Below are 21,409 nucleotides of genomic sequence, written 5' to 3' on the forward strand. Positions count from 1 at the left end.
GGAAATTTAAAAATATGACTGCCACAAGGAGGGCATCCACCCAACACTGAATGAGCACCCGGCAAGGCCAAGGACATCTCCCTGAACAAGGAGCACAAACCCTGAGAGATACAAGAAAAATGGTTCAGTTCCTGCCGTACAGATCCAGCAGGCCTGTGGTGGGCTATAGCCTTCATTGTCTGGTGAACTTTCCCACCAGGCCGACCCTCCCCCTCTGGCACAGGCATGGGGGGAGGGGAGGCATGTGACCCAAAGAGGCCCAGTCAGAGCCGGAGAAAGCCGGTTTCATTTTCCTCCAAGGCTGTTAAGCTGGAAGGAAGTGTGTGAGTCTGAGCCCTAAGTGGCCCCCGCCCCCAGGGCAGAGAGGCCAAGGGCCTTTGCCCTCAGGGGAGAGAAAGGCAAACAGAGAAACAGAATTAGAGGCGGGGGCGGGGTGAGGGAAGTGGGTAGAGAACCAGAGAGAAGCAGAAGAACGGACCCAGGAAAAGACTGGAGCCCATGGATTCAGCAGGGCAGGAACGCCCAGCTACAGGAGCCAACAGCTTTCCAGTTTTGCTCAAGTTGGTTACATCTGTGTTTCCATTACCTACACCCGGAAACATTCTGATTCAGGCCGGGTCCTTGAAGAACAGGAGAGATGGGAAAGGAAACCAGGCAGACTTAATAAAAGGCATTCTCCCAGAGGAGAAAGACTTTACCTTGGTATTTAAGGCTCACAAGATGCCACATGGGATCAGTGAGACAGAGTCACACTGAAACCCATGCTGGGTAGAAATACATTCAAACCGAACGGGCACGGGTGGTACTACCCCCCCTCCCCCAGCCATCAGGTGGTCACGCTTAAAAGTCAGATTCTGTCTGTGGCTGGGAGAGGGCGGGGTAATGGGCAGTCAGTCTCCTGCACTGGAGGTAGAAGGATAAAATGACAGTCTTTTGGGAGGTAATTCAAGAGGATCCGTGAAGATTTAAAATAAGCACTTCAGTGTCTTTCTAGTGAAATACCAAATATATGCAGAAATGACTATTATTAACAGCGTAAATATAAATACAGTTTAAAGAATTATAAAAAGAGCGCCTGGGTACTACCCTCGCCCAGCTGAAGAATGAATACGATGCTTCAAAATAATTTAGGAGGGGATGAAGGATAGGAATGAAACAGTATTTGTAGTGACATGATAATTACTGAAGGTAGGTGATGGGTACATGGGGGCTCATTACACTGCTCTGTTTTTATGTATGTAAGAAATTGTCCACAAGAAAGAAAAGAAGGCAGGCAGGCAGGGAGGGAGGGAGGAAGAAAGAAAGGGAACAGCACCAAAAACCTTGGAGCTGTCCAGTGTGGGCCTCCCAGAAGACAGTGGTATTTGCTCATTTAAACACGTCACAATTTTTGGTGTCCGTTCTCCTGCTGGTGAACGCTGGCCGTTTCCAGTTTTTCACGACTATGAACAATGGCGACAAGCATCCGCTGTGAGTGCTCGGCTCCCAGGGCACACGTGTGTGTTTCTCGGGGAGCACCTCTCTGAGGGCTGATGCTGGGTCACAGGGAAAGCACAGTCTTCCCTTTACTGGGTGACACAAAGTGCTGCTGTGATTATACTTATTTCTAATCTTTCATCACACAAACTGGAAAGATACACGCTATAATATGACCAGTGGGTTTTCTCTAGGTCATGGAATTCCTTTTCTGTAATTTCCAAATCTGATAGAATAAACAAGTTTCACCACCTTTAAATTCTTTAATGACTCCAAATCCTTCATGGCATACAATATCCATACACTGTGAAGAGGCCTGGAGTGGGCTGTCCTGGCTGTGCCCCACCGCCCCCTTACCTCCAGGCTCCGTTCACCACCTCCAGCTCCAGGACGGTCTGCAGCCGCTGACACTGCTTGGCCTCCAAGGTGATGGTCACTCTGCACTCCCCCAGAGGATGAATCTGGCCACTTGAGGGCTCAATGTCGAAGGAAGACACCTGATGTGGAGGTCAATCCGGAAGAATGAGGAGAGAGGACACTTGGAATTGCAGAACTGGCAGCTGGGTTGCCCCCAACCAGGGTCGCCCCCAAGCTGCTCTGGCTCTTCAAAGAGGTGCTAGGAGGCAGGACAAAGCAAACAGGGAGAGCAGGGCCCTCGGGATGAAGAGGATAAAGACCAAGTCTCGAAGTAAAGGAGAGGGTCCCCGTGTCCTGGCCCAGATCTGAGAGGTAGAGGACAGAGGGCGTGCCCCCAAGGGGAAAGGGGAGACACACTAGGGCAGGCTCAGTGGCTCTGTGAGGTCTGCCCAGCCCCAGCGATCACACATGGGTCAGGACCCTGATGGCTCTAAGGAAGGCAAACCACCAAGTCACCAGATTGGGGGAAGGGCGATGCTTCCATGACTACCCCCCACCCACAGTTGCCCACTGCAGGCTTGAACCCCTTAGCCTCCATACCAGCCATAGGAAGGGAGAAGAGAAGGGCAAAAGCTTAGGAAGAAGAATGTACCTGGGAGGGGGGCTCTCTATCTTTCTCTTCTGGTCCCAAACCTGCACTGGTCTGACGGAAGGGCCCTGTGGTCACACTTCCCTAGTGAGGGTGTCACTGAACATGGAAAGGTCACACCAAGGAAGGAAGCTCTCTCCTCTGTGGTCTCTTCGTTCCAGGAGACTGAGACAGTGAGTGCCAGGCCCTGCCTGGAGGGCAGCCTGCCCACACCACAGAGGCCTGCCATCTTCCACCCAGTCTGCCACGCTAGCCAAGGTCAGGTGCAGGCGGCCTGTCCTGGGCTCTGTGCTCTCTTGTTTCCTCCCTGGCACTGGTGGGAGGGAGGAGCTGGCCTAATTCAGTAAAAGCAGCTCATGAGCTCAAGTCTGGGCCCCAAGCTCTAGTAGTAAAGAAGAGCCCCTTTGCTTTTATTGGTCTTTGTTCCTCACATGCATCTCCCTGGGAGTCCTGGGGGGATTCTGTAGGCCAGGACTACATCTCTGTGCCCCTGACCTGAGCACATCTAACAGACCCCAAATCCCAACATTATTTTTGAGAGCTCAGAAGAACAGAGTACAGAGAACTGCAGAGACAGGATTCGTACCAGCCTCGATTAAGACATAAATCTTAACATACTATGAAATTGACGGTTACTTCAATTATAAAAAAATTGTCATTCTTCACAGTGGGAAAAAAACGCAGAGGACCTGATGATTCCACTACCCATTAGCTGTGTGATCCTGGGGAAGTCACTATCCCTCTCTATCTCTATCCAGTAAGGAGCACGGCTGTGCTCTGTGCTCTGGGAAGTCCCAGAGTACTTAAGGAAGGGGACTAGGGTGGGGGGAAAAGGCAGGCTAGGGCAGCAGGCACCTAACAAGGGCATCTCTGGGTGGCCAGAGCAGTCGCACTTTATTCTCCATCTTGAGCTTCTGCCTAAGGTTTCATTTGAAGAAAAGCTTCTTGCCTAAAGATATTGATACCACCCTGTCCCTGTCCCCATCTTCCATGCTTCCCAAATCCAAGCAGGGAGACCAATGAGCCTGGACGGAAAGTGCAAAACTCCAACCCTGTGAAACAGGGCACTTGCCAGCGTTTCTTGGCAATGGTGCTGGTAATTTGAGACAAATGGTCCCAACCGCTAAGTTTCAGAGTGCCCAGAGAGAGAAATGAAGCCATTGCCTAAGGAACAAGGCTGGTCAAGTGTAAAAGAGAAGTCTGGGAGAAAGGGAACGCCCACGGGCAGATCTGCAGCTGCACCTGTCTTTCCTCAGCTTCTGAATGCGGAAGGAGGGAAGGGCAATGTTCTGTCCCTAGACGGTATGTGGGCAAGCAAGAGGGGGACCTTGGCAGGGAGTCGGAGGGAGGGTGCTTTCATCACACAGACCTGGTCAGAGCTTCACAAGGGCAACAATGACCTAAGGCAGCTTCCAAGAAGCCACAGTTGTCCCGTGTATGAAGAGTGGGGGTGACCAGTGGTGACACACAGCTAGCCAGAGGCAGGTAGGGAGTAACTGACATTTTGTGCCATTTGCTCTGGTTTTGTTCTGGATCGCACATTGTATTTAGTGATGATAATGATGATTATATTTAATCACTTTTAGTATTCTCTAAGTTTATAGCTAAAAGGAAAGAGCTACTTCAGTGGAAATACCTCTTGGATTCTCTTGTTTGGGGCCACAAGCCCAGGAGCAAGTGCCCCCTGGTGGCAGGTACTGGAACTGCGAGTACTGTCCCTGGGAGGTTGGGAGCCTTGGGGGTGAGCCCTGAGGGCCTGGCCCTCCCTAGAGACTGGGGAGCTTCACGCCCAGCTCAGCTGCCCATCTTCCTCCCAACTCAGGCTGCTCTGACAGAGGGAGAAACCCATATCTTATTTCCACGTCAGAAAGACGGTAGAGAAAGGAACAGGAACATCCAGTTCAGGCTTAAGTTCTGCTGTCAAGGGTAACCCAACTGCGTCAGAGATGGGGAGAACCGGTGACACTGCCAGGCGGGGTGACCAGGCAGGCTCCTCCTCTCCAGCCTCAATGCTCTGAATGTGCCAGGACAGGTGAATCAGCTGCCAGCAGCGGCGGGGTGGCAGTGGGGAGGCAGCCCTGGAGCTGGTGGGCACCCGACTTACATCTTCGCCCCTCTCTTGGAGGCAGACCAGGCTCTCCTTCATGCACCACGTGGCCAGGAGCTGGCTGACATTCTGGATCTGGATGGAGTCCATGGCTTTCTGTCCCAGGCGCAGCAAACCGAACTGAAGGGCTGAGACGCTGATGACAAGGGCGGGCCCCTGAGACACCCAGAGGGGCTTGTCACCAGGCCACCCTGGGAACAGACTCTGCACCCTACCCCTGCCACCCTGCAGGCCCTCCCAGCCGCACAGCAACGACCCCACCACCACCCCCGCCCAGCACCACCTTAAAGACTGCCTCAACGTGTAACACCACTGGCAAGGGTGAGTTTTGGATTTCACACAGCAGGTCCTGGCTTGTTGGGCCAGGGACACCCCCAGTAAAGCTCAACTCAAAATCCTCCACTTCACTGGGCTCTGGAAGAGAGGGGGAAGTGAGCTGGAAAAAGGGAGGGGGACAGTTCCCTGCTGTGGCTGGGCCCAGATGTGTGGCCTCTGCTGACTTCTCATCCACTCCATGTGCCAGGCTGCAGCGGGAGCTGATCCCAGAACCCCCTGAGCCCCTGCACAGGCCGCCATCCTCTCTCAGGTCTCCCCCACAGCCGGCCTCAGGACATCTTGCCTACACCCCCACCCCGCCCCCACCACAGTCCCTGCAGTACCTATGGTCCCCATGCAGGGCTCTACTTCAATGATGTGGCAGTCACTGATCTTTCCCCACAGGTATCTGATGGGGGACTTGCTGTTGTTCCACATCTGCAAGACACACCCCAGTCCAGACTCCACAGGCACCGCCCCTGCACAAATCTGCACCCACCAAAGGACTGCAGGGCTGTGGGCCCACAGTGGGTCCTCCCTACACCCTCCCAGCTAATTCTTGGCCACCCAACAGGCACCCCCACCACACAGCAGGGTTTGTGGGTGCCGTATCCCATCAAAGACCCACGACCATAGGAATGGCCCCACAACCCTATCATTCAGAGGATGCTGGGGAGCTGGTAAAATGACAGACATGCCTGGCCCATCACCTGTGCACACCAAATCAGGTTCAGGAGCCCTGGAGACAGTCTCATCCTCTGTGCGGAGGCTGCCACCCGCTCCTCCAGCCACACCCTCCCCATACTCACGCCAAGTTCCGCACACTCTTGGCTAGCCTAGGCTGGGGGGAGACCATAGCCTACCTTAAAATTCTTCTTCACATTTATGCCAATGTAGTTCTCCCCGGGGATGATGAGGGCATATGGTTCTAGGAGAACCTGGAAAGGTTCCACTGAGCCTTTCACCTCGATTTCCAGGACAATCACATCATCCATAGAGCAGGAGGAATCCTTCCAGTTTTCCAGGTCCAAGCTGAACACAAACCCACCGTGAGCTAAGTGCCAACACAGCCCAGGAGCACAGCCCTTCCCTCTGTCCCTTATCTGTGGTCTTGTAAAAAGAAAGCACTCCCCTATCCGCAGCTCCTAAGTGCCCTCAAATCAGAGGCATGAGCCAACCAACCAGTGACAGTCCTGGGACAGGATGCCTTGCCTGCTGCCTCCTGGAACTCAGCTGTGGTGGCACCCAGCCTGGGGTCTACACATGAGGCTGCCTGGGCCACACCCTGACAGTCTGCCTGGGGAAGAGCTGGTGGAGATGCCCACAATGGGGCAGAGCCTCCCCTCCTCATTGGCCACCACCCAGGGCCCAGCAGTATGGCTGCCCTGGGCTAGGGCTAAGTGGAGCCCAGTGCGTCATTCCCTGCAGCTGAGCCCCTCTGGGCCTAGGTGCCAGGGCAAGGCAGAAGTGCTCCCCCGTGTCAAAGCCTGCTGAGGTCAGGGGGCCCATTGACTCCTTGCCCTTGCCTTCCCCAGTATCCCTAAGGGGGAAGGCAGGCCCTGTGGCCCACCCCTCAAGGGCCCTGTCCCCACTCACTTCATGGGCTCTGGGACTTCCTCTAGCACCATCTGGAGCACACTGTGAAAATCCCTGGACTGCAAGGCAAACACGGCACCTTGAAAACAAACTGCATTCTAATCAGGCTGCCCTAGAGAAGCCGGGAGCCATGGCAGGAATTCCTTCTCCCCCTTGGCCTAGCTGCCAGAGAGGCCTTCCAAAGAACATAGTGGTGCTCCCCTTCTGCCATGCCCCCATCCTAGGGAAAGAGGGGTAGCCTGCCAGGATGGGAGGCAGGACTCGAGTGTGGGGGCTGCCGCAGTCCCGAGACTGGTGTTCCTACCTCAGCTGGGCCAGAGCGGACAAGAAGGACAGGCTCTTCAGACCCTGACATGGCCCATGGGCAGTGCCCTCAACTGTAGGAAGCACCAGGGCCTCCCAGAACAATAGGGCCAGGATGCCGGCTGGACAGGCCAGGGAGCTCTTGGGGGTCCCAGAGCACCCCCTTCACTCCCAGCTCTTGTTCCCCTCTTGAGTTACACACAGGGCCTCGCACAGGAGCCCACCATGTGAACCCAGCCCTCGGCTCCTGCACCTCACTCTTCAGGAGAGGCGGGGGCCTGAGCAGAGATGGTACTGTCACCAACACAGTGGAAACACGGAAGACACCAGAGCAGAGGAAACGAGCCCAGGGCCCCGGCGCAGATGAGGTGTGCGCACCATCAGGACCAGGTAGAATACACCGCTTTGTCCTCCAACCCCACTCTCCGCTAAGTCCTGGCCTTGGAGGATGCCAGGATCTTGTCAGGCTCAGCGGCGGCTTCAGCGTCACTAAAGGAGGACGGCGGTGGGGCAGGGGGTGGACGGAGGCGGGGGATGGAAAGTACCATGGCCCCATCACGTGTGACTACCAGGATGGCATCATTCTTACCTCATGAGGAGAAAAGCTCAGGATGAACTCGTGGTCCGTGTGGGGGCTGAGAAGCCCCCTGTCGGGCAGGATGGAGAAGGCTGTCTCCCTGTCCGGGTGGTACTTGAGGCTTTCCAGGCTGTAGCTTTCCCCAGGCATCAGGGGCTGTAGGTTGGGCTTCATGATCTGCCAGTGGAAGGCCAGCTCCACGTGCCTGTGGGGGCCAGTGGAGCCATCTTGCCAGGACCAGTCTCCTGACCCCCTGCCTGGCTGGGCCCCGCTCCAGGAGTGAGTAGAGAGGACCCAGGATCAGGAAGTGGGGGAGCACGGGGGTCAGGGGGTCAGGCTGGAGACCTCTCTCAGGGAGCTTCCCTCTCTCCACTGCAGTAGCCATGGTGATGCAGGGAGAATGGTAAACACAAGAAATCCAGCTCTGTTTAACTGTAGATATCTGGAGACTTTTCTGCCATGACTCCTACCACACAAGAGTTCCAAAGGTTTGCTGCCTGGTGTCCCCATTCTACCACCCTCTGCCCCTCCAGCTGTGGCGTCCCAGGACAGCTCTGTCCAGAAGGGGGTGTGCCCACCGGCTCCCAGCAGGGCAGTGACAACTCCATGGCGGTGGGGAGGTGGGACTCCGGCATGCTGCTGATGGAGGGTGGGGGATAGCCGACGGGTATAGCTCATCACCTCAGGGGACAGACCCTCGTAAGGCCTGGGGTCGCCAGGGAAGGTCTGTGCTGGCTTAATGGCCGGGCTCACAGACTGGTCAGGACCTGAACCCACTGGTCACAATCTGCCTGATCCTGGAACTTGGCTGGCCTCCCTTCACAGACAGGGCAAGACCTTTCTGCAAAACTGCTCTGGGCTAAGGATACTCCAGAATGATGTAGAACAACACTGTCCAATATAACAGACTGCAGCAGTGGCAGTCTTATGTATCTGCTCTGTCCAAAAGGATAGCCACGAGCTACACCTGTGGCTGGTACTTAAAATGTGACTGGTGCCATCAAAAAAGCGAGCTTTATTTTACTTCTAATTGATTTCAATTGCAATAGCCACATGCAGCTACTGTGATGGGCAGTGCAGACCTGAGTTCTCCCATCCTGTACCCAGATTCCTTCCTGGCCCTTGGAAGGAAGCTCCAGCCTCAGTGGGAACTCTGGGTCAGGTGCAGAAGGAGGAAGGGTGCATGTTGGAGGGCCCGGCACAGGGGTCACTCACGTAACATTTCTAATAATCAGCTGCTTTTTAGCTGTGGACTGAAGGTTCTCAGGCTCAAAGCGTATGAAGTGCTGGGCTGTTAAGTCTGTGAGCTCTCCAGGCTCCGGGTGACTTTCTTCACCAGAAATATAGATCAGATCCAAAGCAACCAGCTGCCCAATTCCTGACACCGTAAGATGGTAAAGTTTCACCAGGGCTGAAATCAGATCTCTATGGCCAAAGGCTGTCCCAGGATCCATGCCACCATCCACATGCAGCTGGCCTTGACCATGAACCCCAGAAGTGTGCAAAGAGGGGAATGGGGGCCATTAGCACACACATCCCATACCCATATCTCCCCAGACTACAAGGAGGTGATTTTGATAACTTGGCACATAACAGACACTCAGTTAATATTTACTGGGTGAAACTGGATGGAAGGACAGAAGGACGAAAGGATGGAAAGAAGGAAGGGAGGGAGGGAGGAGTACATGTTGGAGGAGATCCAGCAGAATGCCCCTTCTAGCTCAGAACGGAACAGGACATGGGATGCCTCTGGTCATTTCTATTTAAGTTTCTGGCAATACCCCAAAGGAGATCCAGGTGAGTTTCAAAATGAAGAAATCAAAGACTTCACCCAGGTTTCCATCTGTCTATCACCAGAAGTCTCCCTGGGGTTGTACCAGAGGCCACACTGGCTTGGGTCTCCAATGTCTGACCAGAGCAAACCCCAGAGCGCGACTAAACCAGACCCCAGAGCCTTGGGGCTGCAACACTCCTTCAGGGCACCCCCCTGAGGTAGGGTGGGCACAGCTGAGCTATGGACAAGGCTAATGTGGCAGTTTCTGGAGTCATAGCACCTGTCCACCCCAGCCCAGGCCTGGGAGCACACACAAGCCTACCTACGGTCACCAGCTCCTTTATCTGGCAGTTGTCACACACAATGATGAAGGTCTGCTCTGCCTTTTCTAGGTTCGTTGGGAGGAATAAGACCTGGAGAAGAGAGGGGCTGCCCTGTGACCTCCCACCTCCTTGCAGACACACACCCCTCCCCTTGTTCCACGTCTCACTTCCCACCCTGTCCCTGCCTGCTCTTCCCCCACCCCCAGCCTTCTCCCTAAGGCCAGGAGGTTCTGCCAGGGCCCCGGCCCAGACTAAAGCAGGAAGCATGTTGAAAGGTATGAAGAAGAAGTTCACAGAGACTGAGATACAAATGGCTCTTCATCACGGGAACACACGTTTAACCTCATTCGTGATACAAGAAATGCCAATGGAAACCACCCGGAAAAAATTTTCACCCTTCATATTGGCAAGGAGCAGAAAGCCAGCAATCAGGAAAGCAGTGACAAGATAGCTGGAATTCTCTTCATAATTATCCAGAGGGGAAGTGTGGGGTTTGGCTGGAAGAGGCGGAGAGGCGCAGATGCCATGAGCTTGGCCAAGAGTTAAGGAACATTGACTGGGCGCCAGAGAGCCCACTCCATGTTTGCATGTGCTTTAAAATACACACGACGACAGGCTTTTCTTGCTTTCTTTCTTAACAGCTTTTCTTTTACATTTGATAACACACTGTACTGGCAAGGGTGTGAGGGATCAGACACTCTGACGCACCCACGTGGTGGGGATTCAGTGCGGTCACAGTTCTGACCAGCAGAGACCCCAGAGCCGGCAAAGCCCCTTCAAGGACTGGAAGCTGCCAGGAGATTCATGGTTGGACAGGGTGATGTACGGAGTTGCCGAAATGGCCAGAGATCAGAAAGAATCTTTGTGGCCAGCAGTAGGGGACAAGTGACCCGGGTTAAGGTTCATTTGTTCAGTGGGATACTATGCAGCTGGGACAAATACGAGAACACTCTTTAAGACAGAACAGAACGGTGAGTGGGCAGAACAGAGTGTGGTCAGTGATTTGTGGGAAGGAAAGGGAGAAGCAAAGGAAAGAAAGCACGGATGCAGTTGCTCATTGGGCATGGTGTTATCTGGCAGGCGGTGAGAGACTGGTGGCGCTGCCTGATGCGGGGCTCGATCCTGGGACCCTGAGATCATGACCTGAGCCAAAAGCAGATGCTTAACCCATGGAGCCATCCAGGCAGCCTGGAAATATAAACACATTTTAAAACAAACCCCAAATAATCGATAAATAAAATACACAAAGGGGATGCCTGGGGGGCTCAGTCAGTTAAACGTCTGCCTTCGGATCAGGTCATGATCCCAGGGTACTGGGGTGGAGTCCTACATCAGCCTCCCTGCTTAGCAGGAAGTCTGCTTCTTTCTCTCTCTCTCTCTGCTGCTCTCTCTGCTTATGTGTGCTCTCTCTGTCTCTTTTTCACTCTTTGGCAAATAAATAAATAAAATCTAAAAAAAAAATACACAAGGAATGCCAAGGGGGGAAAACCTCCCTTTGACTCCTCATGACTCCCCAGAGTCCTGCTGCTCCTCTCTTCCTTTCCCTGAGGATCACAAGAGGATGGGATGAGGGGAAGTCCTGGCCTGGGCAGGGGTGGTCAGCCCCAATTCCTTAAAGCCATACCACAAGGTACTAACAAGGCCTGGACCAGGCAACAGGACCCAAGCCACGCTCCATCAGCAGGTGAGGTCTGACAAAGCCCTATAACACCCTGAACTGGCTTCATCCCAACCCCAAAAGTGAGGTCCTTATCAGGGATCAGACTGGCACAGACATGAACAAGAAGGCATCACTCCAGGACTCCCAAACGAGATCCTTTCAGACATTTGATACCGGAAAGCAGCTTCTAAAGGAAGCCTTCCTCTTCACTGTGCCTCAGACAAACCCCAGACCCATTAACTCAAAACCTCAGGACTGGGGTCAAGATACCAGTGCATTTGCAAGATTCTTAGAAGATTGCAATAGGTAGTATGAAAATGCTATGGCTCTTGGCTCTCACTACCTGATGACACAGTGCAGTCCAAATGCCCTTCCCTAGAAACAAGACCGCTTTCACTCTAGAATGTCAGTGCCCCTCCGACAGGCCAGCAAGGAAGGCCACGTAAGCTTGCAGCTCAGAGTCTGAACCCTGGACCGTGAAGTTGGGGAGGGTGAGGTGTGGAGCAAGAGGTGCAGGGAGAGGGGTGTCTGGTGGCTCAGTCGGTAAGCATCTGCCTTTGGCTCAGGTCATGACCCTAGGGTCCTGGGATTGAGCCCTGCATCATGCTCCATAGTCAGTAGGGAGTCTGCTTCTCCCTCTCCCTCCTGCTCTCTCTCTCTCTCAAATAAATAAATAAAATCTTTTTTTTTTTTTTTTTAAAGGGGCAGGGAGACATCATTGTTTCTCACAGACAGTGCTGGGGATCAATGAGCAGGTGTGATGGGCCAAAGGGGCCACTGAAAGAAGCTGGTTAGGAAAGGACAAGCCACACAGCCAGCAGATCCAAGTCTGGGAGCTTCCGCAGAGGTCCAGGATAAGGGGGGAGGAAGGAAGACTTTGCCAGCCAAGTAACTGAGAATGAAAGAGGAAAGAGAGGACAAAGTCACTATCGTCCCCAGGCACCAGACCTGGTAGGGGTTGAGGGGAGGTGTCTAAGAGAGACCAAAGAACCAAAAGAAGATTCCGGAGGCAGCTAAGATGGGAAGGACTCCCAGGCTAACAGTGCGGACAAACAGCACTGGGGGATCATGGGGGAATGTTAGGGCTATCCGCACTTGCTCTGTAAGAGGGGTCATGAGACGGTCAGATGACATCACCCCACAGAATAACACCCTCCTACACAGAAACCATCCTGGAATGAGAGTGGATATTCAAGTCACGAAAACAGAGGTGAATGAAATCACGTAAGCAGTTGAAGGAACATCCATGACTGATTGTAATGAGGAGAAACTCTATGTGCTGTCCAACTACCGACCTCCATACATATGGCCTGTCCTGGAGCCAGCTCAAACACCGAAGGCAGGATTCCAAAGGGAGGTTGCTCAACGAAGCCAATGGTTGCAACAGCCTTAAAGAAAAGCGGAAGATTACACAAGAGCTTGGAAGAGATTGTAAAATCTAGCCCTTTGATGACACACTTCTCTCCTCCATCTATTTTGCAATCTGAAGGATCTTAAGGATCATCCAGGACACAGCCAATGAAGAAACTGAGGCTCGCCCATTCCGCAAGCACTCTCTCCACCTTCCTTGGGCTGAAGGCTCACAGAACCCCCATGAGGAGCAGAAGGAACTCACCACTGACGAGTGAGTGCTTCAGACATGAAGCAGAAGCATGAGATGAAGCCTCAACCTGGAGGCGGGCTCTCAAAGCATAGTCCTGCCCCCACCCCAGCACCCTGTGTGGCTGCCTCAGTCCCAGATCCACCCCTGGTTCTAAGTCCCAGAGTCGAGGGGAGCTGCCATCTCGCTGGCAAAGTAGGCCATCTCAGTGTGCCGGGGACCCAAACCCACACCTAGAGGACCCTGGCAGGTAACAGAAGTGAGGGAAATGGTCTTGGAACATGCAGTCCTCCGGATCTATCACCTGTTTCCCAGAGACACAGATCTGAAAAATAAGAGCGTGAGCACACAGTCTATGCTGCCAAGGGGCCACAGGGAATCCTGGCCTGGCGCTGCACATCTTCCAATTTTTCTTTTCTCTTTTTCAAAAAAGATTTTTTAAAAGTAATTTCTATGCCATAAGTGGGGCTCAAACCCACAACCCCTACATCAAAAGTCATGTGCTCGGGATGCCTGGGTGGCTCAGTTGGTTAAGCAGCTGCCTTCGGCTCAGGTCATGATCCCAGCGTCCTGGGATCGAGTCCCGCATCGGGCTCCTTGCTCAGCAGGGAGCCTGCTTCTCCCTCTGCCTCTGCCTGCCATTCTGTCTGCCTGTGCTTGCTCTCTCCCTCTCTCTCTCTGACAAATAAATAAAATCTTTAAAAAAAAAAAAAAAAAGTCATGTGCTCTACCAACGGAGCCAGCCAGGCACCCCTCCAATTTTTCAGAGACTGGAAATGCAGATTTTTAGGTGAAATCTCCCTAGTTTTAAATGTTGGCCCCAAAAATGTTTTTGAGCACTGCGCCAAATAAATACAACACAGAACACAGCCAAGGGGCTGCCAACGTAGGGCCTTGGCTCTGTGAAAACGTTTGCCACAGGGATGCCTGAAGGAAGGAGTAGATGCGGTGACACTTGAGCCTGGCTTGGAAGGATGAGGGAGGTGACACAAGCTGCCCAGGTGACACAGGTCTCCGCGGCAGGACAACAACCAACCACAGTGCTGGTCTCTGTGGTGTTGATGACAGCAGGTGGGTGAGATACACCACACCGTTCTTTTGTGTGTGTGTCTCCAATCACAGGTCACTCTAGCAAGTTCCTCATGGGGTGGGGGTGGGCGGGATTTTTGTGGATGGATTTGCTCTAGCTCCAGGCAGCAGCCTGCGGTCACTCACCCGGAAACTTGGTGGCGGCCAGCTCTTCTTAGGCATCACGCAGAACTTGCCGACGCTGAAGCCCACGTTTTTGCAGACAAATCTGGTTATCTTCATTCCCCCGATGAGGCAGTAACCGCAGTCCAGCACTGGTGACACTGGAGCCACAGGAGAAGGGGCACAGCAGAAATAACGTGTTGCTCTGAACAGGCCCTGTGGCCCCTTGCGCCCCTGAGGTCATGCCAGAGCTCAGAGCAGCTGTGGAAGGATGCAGGGCCTCCGGCCCAGCGCCCAGAGCAGAGAGGCTGGATGGGCACCTACCCTGAGCCCTGCACCCACACGGTAGTCTCTGGTCTCCATGCGCTGCTGGCTAGATCAGCAGGAGTCTGTGCTCACTGGAGACTCAGGCCTCAGCCAGGGCCACGCAGCATGGGTCAGAGTCCTGGGTCCAGCCGAAGAGGCTTGCTGCTAATGAGGGAGCCCAGCCCAAGCCAGCTTTCCCAAAGCCACCCATACGGCCACAGAGGTGACATCTGCTGAGGGCCCCAGGCACCCCTGGCTTGGCTCAGTGTGACACAGACCCACTTGGGAATCTAGGAGCCAGCAAAGCCTGTGCTGGGGCTGGCTAGGCTGCTGGCCTCCTCTCTTGCTGTATACAATTCTGAGTCAGCCTCCACCAGGAAGCAGGACAACGGGGGCCCAACACAGCGGAAGGCTGTATGTACTAGCAGGTGCCTCCTTAGGACCCAGAAGCCCCTGCCTGGGAGGACCAAGTCATGTGCTGCCACAAAGGGCCCCTGCTAGCAGACGGGTTTTCCAGGGACGTGTCAACCTGAACTGCATCCCAGGGAGGGCAGAGCACACACTCACACGTCAGCACTGGGGGGGCCCGCCGGGCCTGCAAGGGGATCAGGAGGGTGTGGGCTGACTGGGTCTCGACCAAGATGAAGTCATCAAAATCCCCAAGACAGTCAGGAAAAAACTGGACGATGAACTGGCAGGTCATTCCAGGAGCCACCATTCCGCCTTTGCCTGGGAACATCCCTGTGCATGACAGAAGCAAAAGATGAGGACCTGGGGACCAGTCAGCCCCCGGGGCTTGGGCTCATGTGTTGCGTGCGGCTGGCAACCAGGGGACAGAGGTAGACCCCATCACAGCTGGGCTGCTCCAAGAGTAGATGCCTTCTGTGCCAAAGCCACGCTGATGGCAGAACCACCAGGCTGTGCAAGGGGGACAAGCTGTTAGGGCTGGGAGTCCTAGGGAGACCACCAGGGCCCGGGCAGGTGGGTGGCAGAGTGATAGGGTCCATCTGGAATAGTTAGGGGAGAGATGCCTGGCCTGATGGCTTAGAATTTATTTTGTGGACAGCAGAGAGCCATTTGAGCTTCCGAGCGTGGTTGGGAGGGGAACGACGTGACCAGAGCTATTCTTGGATAAAACACTGTGGTGTGGAAGCTGGAAGGCCAGCTGGGAAGCCCCCACACTGGTTTAAGTGGGGAATGAGGACAGTCTGACTCGGGCCGTGGAAGCATGGAGAGTGAGCAGAGGGCAGGTCCAGGGCCCAGAGGGGGTGCCCGGAGAAAGGGGCTGGCGGGACTCAGAGACATCACTAGGAGGATGGGTGTGAGGTGGACGGGCTATCTGCAGAGCAGAAGGGCCCCAGGGACTGCGACAGGAAAGGAGGGCCCAGGCTCATGTGAGGGTCAGGTGGGCCTGTGCTGGGAGTGAGCCCACATACAATTTCGAGGTGGTCCGGATTACTGCTAGGCTGACTCACCCAGTCCCAGAGCGAAGTACGGCGTAGAAGGTGGGAGGACTCGCAGGTAGCGACTGGTCGCGGTGGTGTTCTGCAGGGAGATCACCATCTGCCCGGAAGTCAAGGGGAGCTCTTTTAGACAACGCACATGGCCAAGTGACGGGAGGCACATGCTGTACGTAACATGGAAAGAGGGTAGAGGTGTAGATGCAGTGAGTCTGAGCTGGGGGATGGGCGCATGGGGATTCAATACGCCCCTCTATCTACCCTAGATTGTATTTGGAAAAAATAAAATACAAAGTGAACATGAAGACAGGAATAGATTTGACCTATGCTTTGCCCTCTTTAAAACAAGACCTACTATTTGCCGAGCATCTGCCATGTGCCCCTCAACGAGCTATCTCTGTTTTACCCTGACAAAGTTGAAGTTAAAAGAGGCCCCTTATCCAGTAAGTAATGGTCTTGATATTTGAGCCCAGGACATCTGGCTCCCAAGTCCTGCCCACCTGGCTTCTTATGTTGCTGACTTCTTCCCCACATATCCCTTTGGGTCGTTTCTTCTCATGGGCCCAGTCAAGAGGTGTTTGTGGGCACCTATATGACTGGTTTGTAATTGGGCCTCCCACTACCACTCAACCCATCCAACCCCTATTAAACCCTGCCTTCTATTCTCCCTCCCTCTGACTGGGAGACCCCCAGGGCAAGGCCTGGGACTCAAACACTGCTAGCCCCCACCAGCACTCCACACAGGGCTGGCAGAAAAGAGAAGCTCAGTGTATGAGCATATCTCTTGCTTCTCTTTTGTGAAATATTATACTAGAAAAAAAATTTATAAATTATAACATGACAAAAGGCATGTTTCCATTACCTAGATTAAGATAAAAACATTAAAAATACAGATGAAGCCCTACCCCAGCTCCCTTGCTGTCCACCAGATAACAGCTACATAAATGTGAAGTGTGTGTCTTCATACTTTTATTCATAGGTATGTATTCCTAAGTCAAAACTTGTCCATTTTTGGCCAACACAACAATTGCATCAGTCCATCTGTAAACCACACCCAAGTGTGGAGAGACCCATATTACTATTTTAACCTTACTCTGTTATTAATGATGATGAGCATTGTTTCACAGGTTTATTTCCTATTTGGGGTTCCTCTTGTGTGAGTTGTCTGTCCATATCCTTTTTTTTTTTTTTTTAAAGATTTTATTTATTTATTTGACAGAGAGAGATTATATGTAGGCAGAGAGGCAGGCAGAGAGAAAGAGGAGGAAGCAGGCTCCCTGCTGATCAGAGAGCCCGATGTGGGACTCAATCCCAGGACCCCGGGATCATGACCTGAGCTGAAGGCAGCAGCTTAACCCACTGAACCACCCAGGCACCCCTGTCCATATCCTTTTACCATTTTGCCATTGTATACTTTGTCTTTCTCTTATTGATTTGTAGCAGTTCTTGATATATTCTGGGTACTAATTCTTTATAAGGTATATGTTGTAAACATCTCCAAGTTTATAACTCATATTATCTTTTGATATATAATTTCTAAGATTTTAATATAAAATTCATCAACTTTTTGTGGTTTGTGCTTCTGTTTCTAGAAATCTTTCAATATCTCCTATATTTTCTTCTTTAAATGTTGTTTGAGGGGTACCTGGGTGGTTCAGTTAGGTAAGCATCCAACTCTTGGTTTAGGCTCAGGTCATGTTCTCAGGGTTGTGAGATCAAGCCCCACATTGAGCTCTGTGCTGGGTGTGGAGCCTGCTTAAGATTCTCTCTTTCCCTCTCCCTCTGCCCCTCTTTCTGAAACAATATAAAACAAGTAATGATAATACAATTAAATTTCACCTGAAAATAAATAAATAATTTTTGTTTGAGATCTTTGCTGAAAAGTACTTTGCTTAGGGTATGGAGTGAGGTAGGGATTAAATTATTTTCCATATGCAAGGATGCCATTTCAGTTTTGTTTCCTCAGGAGTGCACATGTGCATGGAACAGCCCAAGCAACAGCATGCGTGGTTCCCTCCATCAGGCTGCTGTTCCCTCACACATGGAGCCAGCTGTACCCACTGCTGAGATTCATGGTCAAGGTGTTCATGGTTGGCAGCTGTTCCTCACATCCACTGGGCCATCAACAGAGCCTTGCTCCAGCCACACAAGGCAGACCTCTGACCAGTAACGGGCAGGAGCCAGCAGTTTATGTGGCTTCTGAGGGGATGTGCCACAAGATGAAAGAGTCAACTGGGCTCTATGGCGGACAGCTCAGTAACACTTTCTTGGATTAGCACTTCCTGCTTCCACCCCCTTTCCTCAATCTTCTCCAGAGATGTGATTGACAGCACAGACTCTCACTGTCTCAGACCCTGCTTTATGAGGCACCCAGGCTATGACAGCTGGCATCAGAAGGGTCCTAAGGCAGCAGACCCTCAGGAGGCAGGTCTTGTGTTAGTTTTCCCACCAGTCTGGTGGTAATCAGAACTCCAGCTGGTGTGAAGTCGGGTGTAAGGACCCCGGTAGACAGTGGCATCACAATCACCATGGCGTTCACCCACGGTCAGCTGCAAGGAGGTGCAGAGGGACGTCAGGCTCTGGAACGGGGGCAGCTTTGGTGCCTGCAAGTTCTGGGGCAGTGATAATAATAAGCGGGCTGGCTTTCCTTAACAGCACTGGAAGCCCCAGAGGGAAAAATGAGAGGCTTAGGGCAGGGAACTGCCAACTCAAGGCCCACGGTGAAGACATTTCTTGCATTCCTGGGTTATACACAATTTGCTCCCTAGTGCGTGTGTGTGCATGTGCAGGTGCACACGTGGGTCCAAATGCATTTCTTACTTGATTTGGCTTGCCATTTTTCACCTTGTATTTCTGTACCTGGTTTTTTTTTCTTTCAAATGTCTTTTTTAAGTTACCAAAATATTGACAGGAAACAAAATAGCCCCCTGGCTTACAAGGTACAGGACTTTCTTCCCACCACAACCCTTTAGCCTTCACACTCACAGCCTGGGTCCATCTGCCTCCACCTCGGACAGAGCAGCTTTCTCATAACTTCCAGAGGCCAAGGACTGGGAGTATACCTGTGTTCTTAAGCAAGCCTGGAGCATGTTTTTCATTGTTATACCTCCTCATCTGGCTTTGGGGTCAAGGTAAGATCAGGCTCTGTCTTAGTCCATTCGGGATCCTCTACAAAATACTATAAATTGGTTTTCTTACGAACAACAGAAAATCATTTCTCACAGCTCTGGAGGCCAACAAGTCGAAGATCAAGGTGCTAGCATGGTCACATTTCGGTGAGGGCCCTCTTCCTGATTATAGCTGGTACCTTCTCACTGTGTTCTCAAAGTGGTGGAAGGGGCAAGGGATCTCTCTAGAGCCTTTTTTACAAAAGCACTAATCCCACTCATGAAGCACCTCCCGAAGTCTCTACGTTCTAATACCATAGGATTTCAACATAGAACTTTTGGGGGACATGAATATTCAGACCATAGTAGGCTCATCACCTAATAATGTGGGTACGTTCCTTCCTTTTCTAGTCTCCGAAACTGTTTATATATAATAGGAATTAGCTTAAATGGTTGTGGTGTGTACCTGTAAGATGATCTAGGCCTAGCATTTCTTTTGCTAAAAAGTTTGTTTGTTATTTTCATCACAGTTGGACCACCACACAGGTTAAAGAATCAAAGGTTTTGAAAAACAGAAATCCTGCTTTCTTCCCCTGAGCCAGTCTCCTGTCATTTCCTATAATATTTTTTCCTCCCTTTGATTATTTCAGAATATGCCTCCAAATGACATAATATCTTTCTTAATCTGTATGCATTAAATATGGATGCACGCTGTGAACATTCTCTCTTTCCTCTCCCATATCCAATTCACCATATGATATGCACTTCCTATCCCCCATCTTCCCAATATAAGTTATATCATACTACTTGGTTAGTATAGTAACTGATATTTACACTATTGTCACTGTATAAATGATACAGCTGTGCATGAAATTGTCCCTTATATAATTATTGTCCATCCAGAGTTAATCAGTTGATTATTTTGTTTAATATGTACTTATTAATAACTCAATCTCCTTGCACTACTCTAAAAATTTCTTCCCAAATGTCTAGATGCATCAGGGACTCTGAATGATGTCACCCCCATATTGTAATACACTGTAGCAGACAGTATCTCTCTTTTTGGGAGGCCAGTTCTGGGGAAACCAGCCACTGGGCTGGGAGGGGAGGGGAGGGAAGGAGAGGAAAGGAACTAACTGATATGGGCAAGCCTCCACAGGAGGCCCACGGGGAAAGGAACTGAGATCTAAGCTGAAAGCCAGCATCAACCACCAGACACGTGAGTGACTGACACTTCAGAAAATTTCTGCCTCCAGTCTTCTGGCTAAGACTCCAAACATCACAGTAGACAAACTCTTCTCACTGTGCCCTACCTGATCAGCAAGCAAATGGCTGTTTCACAAAGTCTTTGTGAGGCAATTGGTTACATGGCTATCATAACTGGAACACTAAATACATTCAAACAGACACCAATAAAAGTTGCCCTTGAAGTCGTGCCAGAAAAAATATTTCAAGTACTTTTTTTTCTATCAAGTACTTTTAGCCACAAATGTTATTCTTAAGCTCCAGAACATAATACATCTGGGATATACGCCTTCCACTATATAAATACTTGGAATCCTGCCACTGGACATCCACTTATCATGGAGCTCTGACCCTGAGCCTCACTACAAAGCCACTAGAGGCAGAGACTTCCAAAAGTAGAATTTGATTCCAAGATTCTTCACATGATGGTAGGAGAAGGAACCACAAGCATGGAAGAGGAGGAGGTAGTGTGGAATTAGACTAGAACTAGAGGCATCAGTATAGTCAAGATTTTAAATACTATGCAACTGTGTGTGGACATATGCATGAACACATGTGTACACACATATGTCTGTTTATGGTTGGATCTATGCAACTGCTCTTTTTCTCCAGCTCTGTCCATTGAAAGGACCCACAAGCAATGACACCCCAGCAGCAAACAGCATCTCTAGTGCTTAGACCCTGGTTTCTAAATATCAAGTTTCTGTGTTCTCTAAAAAAAGGAAGCAGGGCTTTTTAGAAACTGACTCCAGAACTGGGACAAAGTAAGAACAAGATGAAGCTGGAACATCTTTTAATGCCAGAATGCAAGGAAGTGCTTAAAAAAACAAAAACAAAGAAACAAACCCAAAAAACACCACAACCAAAAACCCCACAAAAGAACATGGGAGTCTCTCATTGGAGAATACTTGTAAGATTCCCACTGGACAAATCTAGGATAATTACAGAAGCAAAATGAATGTTGACTTTAGATAAACTCATTTGAGGTTAGTCTAACATAACTTTATTACTTAGAATGATTCTAAGTAGATGTGCCCTTGAATCAATATTCAAGGCCACACGAACACATGAATATTCAAGAAAATGAACTCTATAGAAATAGCTGTTAAATTTAACAGTACTGCTAGAATACATGTCTTGGAAAAAATGAAATAGTCAATTATTCAAAGGGGGAAAACCCAATTACTTCACTAAGACTGACCAAACTGATCTTTAAGATGATGTATGCTCTTGATTAGATCCATGCAGACAAAAAAACTGGGTGCAAAATAGGTTCTCAATATTTCTTATAATATTTATAATTGCCCTGGTATATTTTGCTCTCCACTGTCAGATGTTCAGGTATACAAATGTCGCTATTGTG

The 21,409-nt window shown here is 51.1% G+C and overlaps 1 protein-coding gene across 2 annotated transcripts in view; it reads right to left on the reverse strand.

Annotated features, from left to right (window-relative positions):
* Positions 1 to 21,409, reverse strand: part of DLEC1 (DLEC1 cilia and flagella associated protein) — a 69,964-nt gene that overhangs the window by 16,425 nt on the left and 32,130 nt on the right. For both annotated transcript variants that reach the window (XM_032353807.1, XM_032353772.1), the window contains 13 exons: positions 15,710 to 15,797; positions 14,802 to 14,975; positions 13,953 to 14,089; positions 12,433 to 12,525; positions 9,477 to 9,567; positions 8,596 to 8,758; positions 7,393 to 7,585; positions 6,501 to 6,559; positions 5,768 to 5,936; positions 5,249 to 5,342; positions 4,873 to 5,003; positions 4,587 to 4,745; positions 1,834 to 1,973 (listed from right to left, as the gene is read on the reverse strand). In XM_032353807.1, coding sequence (XP_032209698.1) covers positions 1,834 to 1,973; positions 4,587 to 4,745; positions 4,873 to 5,003; positions 5,249 to 5,342; positions 5,768 to 5,936; positions 6,501 to 6,559; positions 7,393 to 7,585; positions 8,596 to 8,758; positions 9,477 to 9,567; positions 12,433 to 12,525; positions 13,953 to 14,089; positions 14,802 to 14,975; positions 15,710 to 15,797 — 1,691 coding nt within the window. The remainder of the gene's footprint in view (positions 1 to 1,833; positions 1,974 to 4,586; positions 4,746 to 4,872; positions 5,004 to 5,248; positions 5,343 to 5,767; positions 5,937 to 6,500; positions 6,560 to 7,392; positions 7,586 to 8,595; positions 8,759 to 9,476; positions 9,568 to 12,432; positions 12,526 to 13,952; positions 14,090 to 14,801; positions 14,976 to 15,709; positions 15,798 to 21,409) is intronic.

This window comes from Mustela erminea, chromosome 1 (assembly GCF_009829155.1).
Source record: "Mustela erminea isolate mMusErm1 chromosome 1, mMusErm1.Pri, whole genome shotgun sequence".
Lineage (NCBI taxonomy): Eukaryota > Metazoa > Chordata > Mammalia > Carnivora > Mustelidae > Mustela > Mustela erminea.